This window comes from Martes martes (genome assembly GCF_963455335.1).
Source record: "Martes martes genome assembly, chromosome: 1".
NCBI lineage: Eukaryota > Metazoa > Chordata > Mammalia > Carnivora > Mustelidae > Martes > Martes martes.
Window position 1 is genome coordinate 204,153,560 of NC_137888.1, and position 12,678 is coordinate 204,166,237.

At 47.9% G+C, this 12,678-nt stretch overlaps 1 protein-coding gene across 3 annotated transcripts; it reads left to right on the plus strand.

The window, feature by feature from the left end:
• Positions 1-21: 21 nt before the first annotated feature.
• Positions 22-12,442, plus strand: SMIM7 (small integral membrane protein 7; the record flags this gene model as incomplete). 3 transcript variants are annotated; one of them, XM_080796941.1, is made up of 6 exons in its annotated part: positions 24-38; positions 868-934; positions 1,017-1,058; positions 1,551-1,603; positions 5,391-5,481; positions 11,326-12,442. In XM_080796941.1, the coding sequence occupies exons 2-6, from the start codon at positions 909-911 to the stop codon at positions 11,339-11,341; spliced, it is 228 nt and encodes a 75-aa protein (XP_080653067.1). In that variant the 5' UTR covers positions 24-38; positions 868-908. The 3 variants fall into 3 exon arrangements, with proteins under 3 accessions (XP_080653066.1, XP_080653067.1, XP_080653065.1); XM_080796940.1 differs by lacking the exon at positions 11,326-12,442 and having other exon boundaries at positions 22-38; positions 5,391-5,485; XM_080796939.1 differs by lacking the exon at positions 24-38.
• Positions 12,443-12,678: the final 236 nt, after the last annotated feature.

Genomic DNA, 12,678 nt, shown 5'->3' on the forward strand with positions numbered 1-12,678 from the left:
ATCCCTCGGGCCATCACGACCCCCTTCAGCCCAGCGAGGTAGGGTGTAGGGGTGTCTCTGTGGTGTGAGTTGGACAGGGTAGATCTCCATGGGGGAGGGGGGTCCTTCCCGCACGGAACTCACCCAGGAGGGACGGGTCGGTCAGGACACTGTCCCGGTGGGACTCAATTAGGACCCATGTCCTCTGGAGCCTTGGATCGGGACTTGCATCCTCTGTGGGTCTCGACAAGTGGTGAACCCCATCTTCCCGTGCCCTAGTTTGTCAAGACCCCCGTCCTCTATGGAGCTTTCATGACCCTAGTCCTCTGTGGGGCTCTGTAAGTCATGACCTCCATTCCCCACCAGGATCCCTGTTCTCCAAAGGGACAGCTCGGTCGGACCTCCGCACCCTTGTTAACTCCAGCCTAGGGGGGAATCCCTGCCTTCCATTGGGCTCAGGAGGAACCTCCTCCCCGCGGGAAACCATGCCCGGGAGAGTCCACTACATCAGCACCCATTCCCCGGCGTAGCTCAGTGGTCAGGAGGCCGGGTTTCTCCAGAAGCTGCCTGGGAGACCCCAGCCCAGAAGGAAAAGCTACGGCGCTAATTCTGCAGCGCTCAGGGGTCTCACGGCTGTGCCGCACGCCTCCAGTGCGTAACCCAATCTCGCCCGGGTTGGTGCCAGTTTTGGGTGACGTCACACTCTCGCCCCGCCCTTTCTTCGCTACCCTCTGGGCCTCCCTAGCGAGAAGGGGCGCTAGTTTTTTCCTAAAGGGGCCTGGCCTGTAGGGGGCGGGAGCCTGCCTGCCTTGGCCTTCGATTGGACCAGCCCTCGCCAGCGAGGCTTCGAGATTGGTCGGCTCGTGCTCTTCTCTCCTCCCCCTCCAGGACTTCCGCTTCCGGTTCTGACGGACGCTTCGGCCGTAACGATGATCGGGGACATCCTGCTGTTTGGGTAATTAGGGGGGGCCAGAAGCTGGGGTGAGAAGGGTGAGAGGGACGAGGGGCGGCCCAGGTAACCTAATTCTCCTTCGCAGGACGCTGCTGATGAACGCAGGGGCAGTGCTCAACTTTAAGCTGTGAGTAGGCCGCTTTGGATCGCGGCTCCACCCAGGGGACCCGTAGCCCCGCCCCCGCGAGCGTGAGCCCGCCCCACGCCATAGGCCACGCCCCCAGGCCCCAGCTCTCCCTCTGGCCACGCCTCCAGCCTGGTCCATCCTCCTTTGACCCTTTGCTGAACGGTGGCTTGAAATAGAGACTGCCTCGTTTCCTGGGGATCGCTCTTCTCGCATCCCGGAGAGCCTCCGGCCCGTCCCCTCGGGCCCCCCCCCCCTTTTTAGCCCTCTTCTGTACCCACGGACCAACTCTACACCTTGGTGGCTGCAGGCCTGTGATTGGCAGGTAGATGATGGCCCAGAAAGGGGCCTTCAGCCACCTGAGGTCGCACAGCAGCTCAGATGGAGGGCTAGAGCTGAAACTGTCCGAGGCCCTCTGAGCTGGGGTTCAGAGCCCGGGGATCGAGTGGTCTTTATGTCCCACGGAAAGTGGACACTGTCTGTTCCTCTTTGTAGGAAAAAGAAGGACACGCAGGGCTTTGGGGAGGAGTCGAGGGAGCCCAGCACAGGTAAGGCCTCCTTTCTGGACTCGGAAATTGGTCCAGTTCAGAGAGGACAATTTTTTCTCAGCCAAGCCCTACCTTAGTTTTCTTTCCAATAGTGTGTGTGTGGGTTGGGGGTTGTTGAGAGAGAGAGAGAGAGAGAGAGAAGTGGGCCTGAAGATGTGCTTCTCCTTCTGCTCACTTTTGTCATCCACTTTCTCCTGTCAAACCTCCCTGCGTAGGTCACCACCCATATAACGTCCTGAGGTCATGATTTTCCTTTATGTATGCTATTATCTGGCTAATATTTGCCCCACACACTTGCTCTTGCTTGTTTGGGCCCATTTCTGTGTCCTTGTGGGCCTGTCCTCTGGCATGAATGAATGAATGAACAACTAGCCATCGCTTTCAAAGTGCTGCAGACCTATTTTAATTAGATGCCAACATTAGCTTTCAAATAAATCAGATGTCACATAAAAATTCAGATGTCTGATTTATCAAGAAAAATTTGAACATTCTACAGCTCAGGGTTTAGGCAACCTCTTGGCACCTATTGGATGAAATGAAGAAAAACAGGACCCTGTTTAGGCAGGGGCCTGTGGCCTCTTCCTCATCCCAGCCCCTGCCTCCTCATCTTTATATCATCTCACTGTCTTGGGAGCGCTGGAATTTATTCATGTAACTATTTGAAACCTGGTGGGACCCGCACATGACTTCTATGTCCATGCATCATTCATCACGCATTGAGCACCTGCCACATGGTGGGAGAGACACAGCAGAGAACAGGACAGATGAAATTCCCGCCTTGTGGGTTGTATTGCTCTGGGTTCTTAAACAAGGAACAAATGGTGATGGAGGAGATGAGAGGTGAGGACAGGGATGGGAGTGCTGCTCCAGCTGCCACGTGTGGAGGGAAGGACCTGTGAGCGGGTGGCATTGCAGCCAAGGTGGTGGGTGCCGTGTTGGAGCATTGCATGGGAATGATAGGAACCCCAAGGAGCAGTGAATTCGATGCCGATCAGACCACTCCCTTTTATTGGGGGCCCAGCCAGTGGTTGCTGCCTTGTTAGGTGCTTCCTGTAGGTGTGGGGGCTCTGCCTCCATCCTGAAAGGTAAAGGGCATTTTCCCCATTTTACAGATATGGAAAATAAAGTTCAGGGCTGTGGCTTGACTTGCTTGTGGCCATGTAGGAAATCAGTGCCAACATCCTGATTGAACCTGAGTTTTTCTGACCCCGGAGGCTGTCCCCTCAGTCACTAGACCATTCATCCATTCATTCTTTCCTCCATATGTTCATTCAGCAGCTGTTTATATCGCTTACTCACTCTGTGGAAGGTACTATACCAACTCTTGGGGCTGTGTTCTAGACATCTAAATCGGAGGTGTGGGGGGTGGGTGGGATAGTAGAAGAAGGGCTTGGTGGCAGTGGGGGTGTTGGTGACAAGGACAGTTACAGCAGTGGCTTCCCTCTGATCAGGGGCTCTCTGCACGTCTCCTTCCGGTCCATATTCTGTTCTTACTGCTGCCACTACAGAGAATGCTGCTCTCCCTGTGCTTGGCTCACCCCAGTACTGTAGTGGGTGCATTTGTTGAGAACCATCTGCGTGCCAGGCACTGGTGTGAGGTCTTCTTAGTTGCTCATCACCTCCATTTACACAGGAGGAAACAGGGGCATATGTATGTTGGGGACTGAGCAAAGTCATTCTGTGTGGAAGGGCGGTAAACTCCTGCCCATGTTTAAGGCCGGAGCTTATGCACTTGCTCGCAGCTTTCTGACCCCTGATCCCCCACATAGCCTAGGCTGGCCATCCCCCCATTGTATGCTCCCATGGCACTGGCCATGGTGAGTAACAGTTGTGATTACTTGCTTAGTATTTGTCCTGTTTTGAACTTCTTAGGGCAGGGATACTTGCCCTGTTCCTCCTTGTATCCTCTGCACTTCGCTGTTGCCTGGGACAAGTGGCCTTCACTTAACATCTGTTGATGGCAGGAGAGCCTGTTTTTGTGATGCTGGGTCCAGAGAAGGGCCTCATCAAGCAGTGCCTCTCAGACATCCTGGGGCTGGACCTGTGTTTGACATTTGCACTCTGGGCTGGGCTGCACGTGGCTCTCCCAGTGGGTTGGGTAATGTCAAACTCATCTAAACTGTGTTCAGCAAGACTGTGTGTGCCCATTGCATGCTTGGTTGGTGCAGCGGTGCCGGTAACTGTAAATTCCTGAGCTCCCGGCTGGTATTCTGTACTTACGGGACAGCCCTGGTTTAGAGATGACACTTTGGGTAGCTCCCTTGTAGATTACCCCAGGTAGACTCATTCATTTCACTCTGGAGGATTAGAGAGGTGAGTGACTTAAAACTCTGGAGGAAGGTTCTGGAACCCATGCCTCTGGGGTCTCAACGTACCAAGTTGCTTCCTCTTGGAAGGGTTCTGTTCTGTGGCATCAGGGGACTAGAGTAAGTAACCACCAAAGCAGAACCTCCCTTTTACTTGCCTGAATTAGTATGCTTTTTCAGGTGCGAGCACTGAAAACCCAGCCCAAAGTGGTTGGAGCAAATGGAAACCTCGAAGGATTAGACTGTTTTCAGGCACATCTGGCCTCAGGACTCTGTGTGTGACCCTCTCCAGTTCTCTTTTTCCTTCTGGGTTGGTTTTACTGTCCGGCTGACTTGTGTTGGCAAAAGATGATTTTAGAGCAGGGCTGGGCCCAGTGTTCTGTAAAGGGTTAGATCATAAACATTTTCGGCTTTTTGGGTTATATATTGTCTGGTGCAGCATGTCAGCTGTGTTCCTTGAAAGCAGCCGTGGGAAATACAGGCATACCTTGTTTTATTGTGCTTCTCTATTGCGCTCTGCAGATACTGTATTTTTACAAACTCAAGGTTTCTGGCAACGCTATGTGAGCAGGCCTTTCGGCCGCGTTTTTCCAACAGTGTTTGCCCACTTGGTGTCTCTTTGTCACATTTTGGTAATTCTCACAGCTTTTCACTTTTTCATTATTGTTGTATTTGTGGTGATCTGTGATCAGTGAGTAGGACTTGCCGAAAGCTCAGATAGCGGTTAGCATTTGTTAGCCATAGTTTTGTAATTCAGGTGTTGACATTGTTTTTTAGATGTAATGCTACTGCACACTTAATAGGCTCCAGTATAATGTAAACATAACTTTCATAAACACAGGGAAACCAAAACATTCATTTGACTTGCTTTATTGCAGTGTTCTAGAACCGAACCCACAATATCTCCAAGGTATTCCTGTATATAAATGAGCGGGCATGGGTGTATTTTGATTAAACTTTATTTGTAGACCCTGAAATGTGAATTTCATGTAATTTCTGAGTCTCACAAGGTATTCTGAGTATTCTTTTTAACCATTAAAACGTTTTGAAAACATTTTTGGCTTATGGGCCATACAGAAACAGGTGGTAGGGGCTAGCTTTGGCCCATGGGCCATAGTTTGCCACCCCCTTCCTTAAAGGACAGGGCTTACATCTTACTAGCCCAGCAAGGCTGACAGAAAGCAAGTGCCTCTTTCCCAGTAGTTGGGACAAAAGTCCCAGGACTGAGTCTCACTGGGCAGACTTGGGTCATGTGCTCCTCCCTGAGCCAATCAGAGGCTGAGTGCTTTTAGGGGTTGGTCAGTGGCAGCTACTGCTCGAGTACCAAGGGTTGGGGAGCAGAGGTGACCCACAGGAAAAACCGTGCTGCCCCTGGAACGTGGGGCGGTGGGGTCGGGGTGGTTGGAAACTGTGGAAGCACCCTGCGGCCATGACAACAGAAATGTCAGCAGTGCTTGTAAAAACGCGTTCTGCCTTTCCAGGTGACAACATCCGGGAGTTCCTACTGAGCCTCAGATACTTCCGGATCTTCATCGCCCTGTGGAATGTCTTCATGATGTTCTGCATGATCGTGTAAGTCCGGCCTGCCTGTCCCCTTCATCGTCCTGTCCTCGGTGTTGTTCTCTAGAATGACCCACCGGAAGCTCGTCTTCTGTCTTCTCACTCTACACTTTCATATCACGCTTCCCGCTTTCAGAATAAGAACTCTCCCAGGCTAGAGAGGGAAGCAGGGTCTACAAAGGTTAGACTGTGTCACTGTGGTCTAGGCCGGAGCTTTGATTGGAACACGGTGTTCTCCAAGTCCTGGCTGTTCCTGGTGCCTCAGCAGAGGCTGCCAAGAGATGCCTTCCCTGGAGCCCGTGGCCCTGTTCACCTCTTGCCAGCTGTGCTGTGTTTAGCCTATCCTTGGTGTCTGCCAAGGTGGAAAATGTGGCTTAATGGCCAGCGTGCTGCTGGGTCCTGCTCCTGCCCTGCGGGTAGCCCTCAGAAGTGTCTTCAGACTCTTTTCTGTTTTCACACCCATTTTCCATTTCCTCATTAGGCTTAAAAATATCTAATTGGCTTGGTTTTCCTTCCAGCGTCAGGGCCTTAATGATTCTCATGAATTGTGAGACTCAAGAGTAAACAGGCTCAGGGAAGACGCTGTAGGAGAACCTGGTGTGTTATCATCTGGGCTAACCGTGCTGGGCTGGTCCCGTTCTTCCTCTAAAGAGGAAGAGAATGATGGGATGCCTGGGTGGCTCAGTTGGTTAAGCAGCTGCCTTTGGCTCAGGTCATGATCTCAGCGTACTGGGATCGAGTCCCACATCGGGCTCCTTGCTCGGCGGGGAGCCTGCTTCTCCCCCTGCCTCTGTCTACCACTCTGTCTGCCTGTGCTCGCTCGCTCTCTCTCTCTAACAAATAAATAAATTAAAAAAAAAAAAAAAGAGGAAGAGAATGAAAAGTCTGCTCTCCTGAGTAATCGTGGTGCTGAATTTGGGGTTGCTGGGTGGTCCTTGTGCCAGCCCAGTGGCTGTTTGAGGGGATGATTCCAGGACTTAGGAGTTTCACTCTGCCACTGGGAAGTGTTTTAGAGCCCAGAATGAGGACTGTGATGTGTGCCAAGAGAACCCCTTTTGGAGAGCTCGGAAGAGGCCTGTGCAGGTACTGAGAGGGCTGGTGGAGTGATCAGGGAGTTTGCAGAAGATGATATGGGTATAACTAGGATTCACAGGAAGTAGAACAGTATTGGTCTTTCCAGGTTCCGACCTGTCCTTTCCTTCCTTCATTTACTGATTTATAACTATCCAGCGTGGGCTGCGCCTTGGGCTGATAGCTGAGACCAAGACAGCCGTCGTCCTTGCTATCAGCAAATGGGACAGGGAAAGAAAAATAAATAGGGAAAAATCACTCATGAGGCGAATGGGAGGATCTCAGTTTAGGTGACGGTCAGGAAGAGGCTCACAGAGAAGTGGTATGTAAATCAAAACTTAAAGAACAGGAGGAAGCCTTGCCATTTGCAGAGCTGAAGAGAGGCATGATAGCATGTGCAGAGGTCCTGGGGCAGGGAAGAACTGTGTTTTCATCGTTCTTTTCTGTCCATCAGCTTCATTCATCCTCTCACCTGGCTAGCTCCCTTTATGGCTCACCTGTTTGCCTGTTTCTGAGAGGGTCGTGTTAGGCTCTGTGACCTCCTAGCTCAGCTCGAGGGTATCTTCGTTTGTAGCCTGGTGTTCTGATTTTGCTTCCTGGGAGCAGAGCCTGCTTGACTTAGCTAGGTGTGACCCAGGTCCAGTTAGATGGGGGTTATCCCGATTCCAGCATAATCCCTGAGGTCGAGTCAGCAAACCACAGCGCGTGGTTTTTATTTATTTATTTAACTGTTTCCTGTTTTCATGCATGAAGTTTGGCACACCCATTTCTGTGACTGCGTTTGTACTACAGCAGAGGGGTTGAAGCCCTGGGACAGAAATTGCCCGGTGTGCAAAGCCTAGACTACTTACTGTGTGGCTTTTTTGCCAACACCTGACCTGGGCCATCCTTTTCAGTAGGTGCCGCGAGTGAGGGAAGATCTCATCAGAAAAGGCTCTGTCAGGGAGGCTGTGACTGGCTTTCCCAGGATATTAAAAAAAATCTGGAAATCACCAAAATGTCCAAGAACAGGGGAAGAGTCAGGTAACTCAAAAGGACGCGCACACGAGCAGCTGTCGCAATCCATCACTGACGACGTGCTGCAGGTTCTGTCTGCACAGGGGAATGTTTCGAAAGCAAAAAAGGCTGGAGGTCGCTTACATATGCCCTCTGGCCCCGGCTGTGATGTGCATGCAGTAAACACTGAATACATGCCTGAAGTCTGTGGAGAAAACACATCCAGGGGCCCCTGGGTGGCTCAGTGGGTTAAGCCTTTCCCTTCGGCTCAGGTCATGATCCCAGGGTCTGAGCTGAGCAGGGAGCCTGCTTCCCCTCTCTCTCTCTGCCTGCCTCTCTGTCTGCTTGTGATCTCTGTCTGTCAAATTAATAAATAAATAAATTAATTAATAAATAAAATCTTAAAAAAGAAAAACAAGGGGGTGCCTGGGTGGTTCAGTGGGTTGGGCTTCTGCCTTCAGCTCGGGTCATGGTCTCAGGGTCCTGGGATTGGGCCCCGCATCGGGCTCTCTGCTCGACGGGGAGCCTGTTTCCCCCTTTCTCTCTGCCTGCTTGTGATCTTGTTCTCTGTTAAATAAATAAATAAAATCTTTAAAAAATAAAACAAAACAAAACAAAAACCAAAAAATACTTCCAGCCAGGGAGTTGGAAGGATCTGCTCTAGGCCCTCCACAGAGGTGACCCTGTTTGGATCACTGAGGGAGATTCACGGGGTTGAGGGGATGGTTTGCAGTTCCCCTACACCCACTTTTATGTTGCTTGAGCTGAGCTACTTGGGAAATTTTTAAAAAGCCGTGAAAAAACTTGAAACATGGAAAGAAACATGCCCGAGTGTTTAGGGACTAAGTATTGATACCTGCAACTTAACAGTGAAATACATAAAAAATAAGGTAGATGGATAAATGGATAGGTACACTGTAAGGCAAAGTTATTTATTTTATTTATTTATTTGAGAGAGCGTGTGCAGGGGGAGGAGCAGAGGGAGAAACAGACTCCCCACTGAGCAGTGAGTCTGATGCAGGACTCTATCCCAGGTTCGTGACCTGAGCTGAAGGCAGATGCCTAACAGACTGAGCCACCCAGGCATCCCAAGCACAGTTTTTGGTTGTTTTTTAATTTGAGAGAGAGAGAGAGAGAGAGCGCGCGAGCTCACGGGGAGGAGCAGACGCAAAGGGAGAGAGAAAATCCCAAGCAGATTCCCTGCTGAGCCTGGAACTTGATGTGGGGCTTGATCCCACCACTCTGAGGTCATGACCTGAACCAAAATTAAGAGTCGGAAGTCCAACTGACTGAGCCACCCAGGCGCCCATGTAAAGCAAAGTGTTAATTACAGAATGGAGGTGTATATGCGGATGTTCACGGAACTGCTCTTGTAACTCTTCTATTTGTGAAAATCTTCGTAATAAAATACTGGGTGGGAAGACACGGAGAAGATGAGGGTGTCAAATCATGGAGCAAGATTAATAAGTAAAAGTAGAAGTCAGTCTTCACAGTTAAGTATTTTGTGTTATATTCCCAGGGTTGTGAAACTACCCACAATGCAATTCTAGAACATTTTCATCACCCCAGAGGGGAATCTCATACCCATTAAGCGATGACTGCCTCTTCTTCCCACCAGCCTTGGGGAACCACTTACCTACTTTCTGTCATTATGGATTTGCTAGTTCTGGGTATTTCCCGTAAACGGAATCGTAATGATATATGGCCCCGTTTGTGTCTGGCTTCTTTCATGCAGCGTAATGTCTTAAAGGTTCCAGCATGTTGTAGCGTGTATCAGCACTGCATTCCTTTCTGTGCCTGAAGAATAGGCCATTGTGTGTCTGTGCCACAGCCTGTTTATCTGCTCATCAGTTGATGGATATCTGGAATGTTTCCACTTTTTGACTGTTGATGAACACTGTTGAGACAGACGCCGGTGTTCAAGTTTTTGTGTAGACAGACTTAACTTTTCGGTCCTCTCTGGTACATACCCAGGAGTGAAATTGCTGGGTCATATGGTTACTATATTTATCTGTTTGAGGTTCTGCCAGACTATTTTTTAAAAGTAGCTGCCATAATTTGCCTTCCCACCAGTAGTGTATGATGGTTCCAATTTCCCCCACATCCTTGCCAACACTTGTTATTGTCAGTCTTTTTCATTAGAGCCATCCTAGTGGATGTGAAGGTTGAGTAGCATTTCCCCAGTGGTTAATGATATTGAGCCTCTCTCTTCACGTACTTACTGGTCATTTGTATATCTTCTTTGGAAAAATGTCTGTTTAGGTCCTTTGTCTGTTTTTTTTTTTTTTTTTTTTGACTGGATTATAACTGAGTTAGAAGAGTTCTTTCTATATTCTAGAAACCAATCCCTTATCAGATACATGATTTGTAAGTATTTTCTCCTATTCTCTGGATGGTCTTTTTACTTTCTTGGTGGTGTCCTTTAAAGCACAAAAAAACCTTAATTTTGATAAAGTCCAATCTGTCTATTTCTCCTTTTGTCGCCTGCGCTTTTTTGTATTGTAGCTAAAAATCATTGGCCAACCCATGGTCATGAAGTTGGGCCCAAGTTTTCTTTTAAGAGTTCTGTAGTTTTAATTTTAATAGTTAGGTCTGTGATCAACTTTGAGGTTATTTTTGCATATGGTGTGAGATAGGGATCCAACTTCATTCTTTTGCATGTGGTGGTCCTGCACAATCTGTTTTTCTTTTTTCAAAAAGCCTTTTTATCTTGGAAAGAGTTTAGATTTATAGAAATGTTGCAAAGTTAACAGATTTCCCATAAATACATCTTTTTAATAGCTCTGTGGTTTTCCCCTGTAGACCTCTGTCATAACTTAACATACCCATTCTCAATTTCATGGGCATTTATATAGTTTCCAGGCCTTTCCCATTCAGATTTTCGTCAATGACCAGAGTTAACTGTAATCATCTGTTCACTCAGAAAAATAATCTTTTTTTTTTTTTTTTCAAATTGTGAAAGTCATCATCGACTTGTAGTAATAAAGAATGGGGGGGGGGGCCTAGGTGGCTCAGTGGGTTAAGCCTCTGCCTTCGGCTCAGGTCATGATCCCAGGGTCCTGGGATCGAGCCCCGCATCGGGCTCTCTGCTTGGCAGGGAGCTTGCTTCCTCCTCCCTTTCTCTCTCTGCCTGCCTCTCTGCCTACTTGTGATCTCGCTCTGTCAAATAAATAAATAAATAAAATCTTTAAAAAAAAAAATGGGGTAAAATAAAATGTTACAGATTCTGATGAAGTACTTTCTTAAATAGCTTTTATTCTTTTTAAAATGTACCATTTTATGGGGCACCTGGGTGGCTCAGTGGGTTGAGCCTCTGCCTTTGGCTCAGGTCATGATTTCAGGGTCCTGGGATTGAGCCCCACATCGGGCTCTCTGCTCAGGGGGGAGCTTCCCCCTCTCTCTCTCTGCTTGCCTCTCTGCCTACCTGTGATCTCTTTCTCTCTCTCTGTCAAATAAATAAATAAAATCTTTAAAATAAAATAAATTAAAATGTACCATTTTGGGGGCACCCGTGTGACTCAGTCAGTTAAGCATCTGACTCTTGCTATCAGCTCAGGTCTTGATCTCAAGGTCATGAGTTCAAGCCCTGCTTTATAAATAAGATAAAATACACCATTCAGTAATGTTAAGTATATTCGTGTTGTGTAACAGAAGAGTTACTTATAGAGTCATAAGTAATGTAAAATAATCTTAATAACAGTAACAAAATATTTTCTGAAAATGTTTTCTGAGTTACAGCTTTACATCCTTCCCATCCTCACGGACATCTCTGCCCTCTGACTTTTCCAGGCTCTTTGGCTCCTGAGCCCCAAACACACACCTTCCTGGGAACCAGGAACCACCTTCCCAGATGCCGAGTCTCCCTTCCTCCGTTCCTGATGACTTCAAGAATGGTTTTGACCGGAAAACCAGCGACCTTCCCAGAAAGCCCAAGTTCGTGGTGGGTGGAAAAATATGTTCGCCAAGCTGCACACGGCTTCCCAGCCACGTCCTTGTTTTCTTTTCAAAGATATTTTCACTTTGGTTTCTGAGTTGAAATGCTTTCTACTTAAGGAGTTTTAGGAGGGTTTATGGAAGGGGATGTGATAACATTGCATTCCCCATAGATAAAAGAACGTTGTGTAGATTGCTTTTTTAGATTGAATTTCTCATCTAGCAAGCTTTTAATAGAAACTCATTTCTGGATATTTCTTGGTTTATTTTTTAATAACCCTCCTTTTTTGGTTCAAATTATACAGATTTCTCAAAATAATTTTTTTATCCAGGGATCTGAAACAGAAGGGTTGGCTTTTAAGATTGATGCAGCCTCTTTACTGGACTGTGTTTAGGAATAACAAGCAAGTTCATTGTTGCTGGGCTTGTGTCAAATTCCTTTCCTGTCTCAATGGGCTCTACTCAGCCACTCAGTGCCTCTGAGGTCATCCCCAGGACTTTAAGGGTGAAGCCTTACTGATTCCCGTGGAAGAGAGGTACGGAACAGTTGGCAGGGGTAGGTGTGGGTGTTACGAAAAATTTTGCCCTGCCTTGCAGCCCTCTGTTAAAGTAACCCTTGGGGCCATTAAATGTATAGTTTTTAAGAATGAATGACTTACATGATGATAATCAGGTCTAGGTCTGAAAGCTTGGAATTTTGGGTCTTCTTTTCAAGTGAGTGATTTCAAGGTTGAAAAGCAGTGAGCCTCATTTGAGGAAATCAGCATTTTGCATAGAATCTCCTTTGGAAGGCAGGTCCTTTTTCGCCAGAATGAAATGCCGGTTGTCAACACCCAGATCCTGTTGGTGTCTGATCTGTTGGTTGTGGGTTTTGAATTCCTGATTTGGAGGTAAACCTGGTGGGAGGAGAAACTAAATATGCAGACTTTTCAGAACTAAGTAGCACTGGAAATAAAGCTCATTTCCAAAAAGGATCTTTTGTTTTTACATTTTTTTTAACCAAGAACTTCCAACTGGCGTTGTTTCGAATTACATGTGGGAAACACCGAGGAGTCATTTTGGAGGCTGTCAGAAGGTCAGAAGAGAGGCAATGTTCGATTTCCCATTTTGGATTTTCCTTAATACTTATGTCAGGCCAGAATGGGGCAAAAGGGCTTTGGACCTGGCTGCTTTGGGGAGTGTCGAAAGAGTCAGGGAAAAACAGTGGGG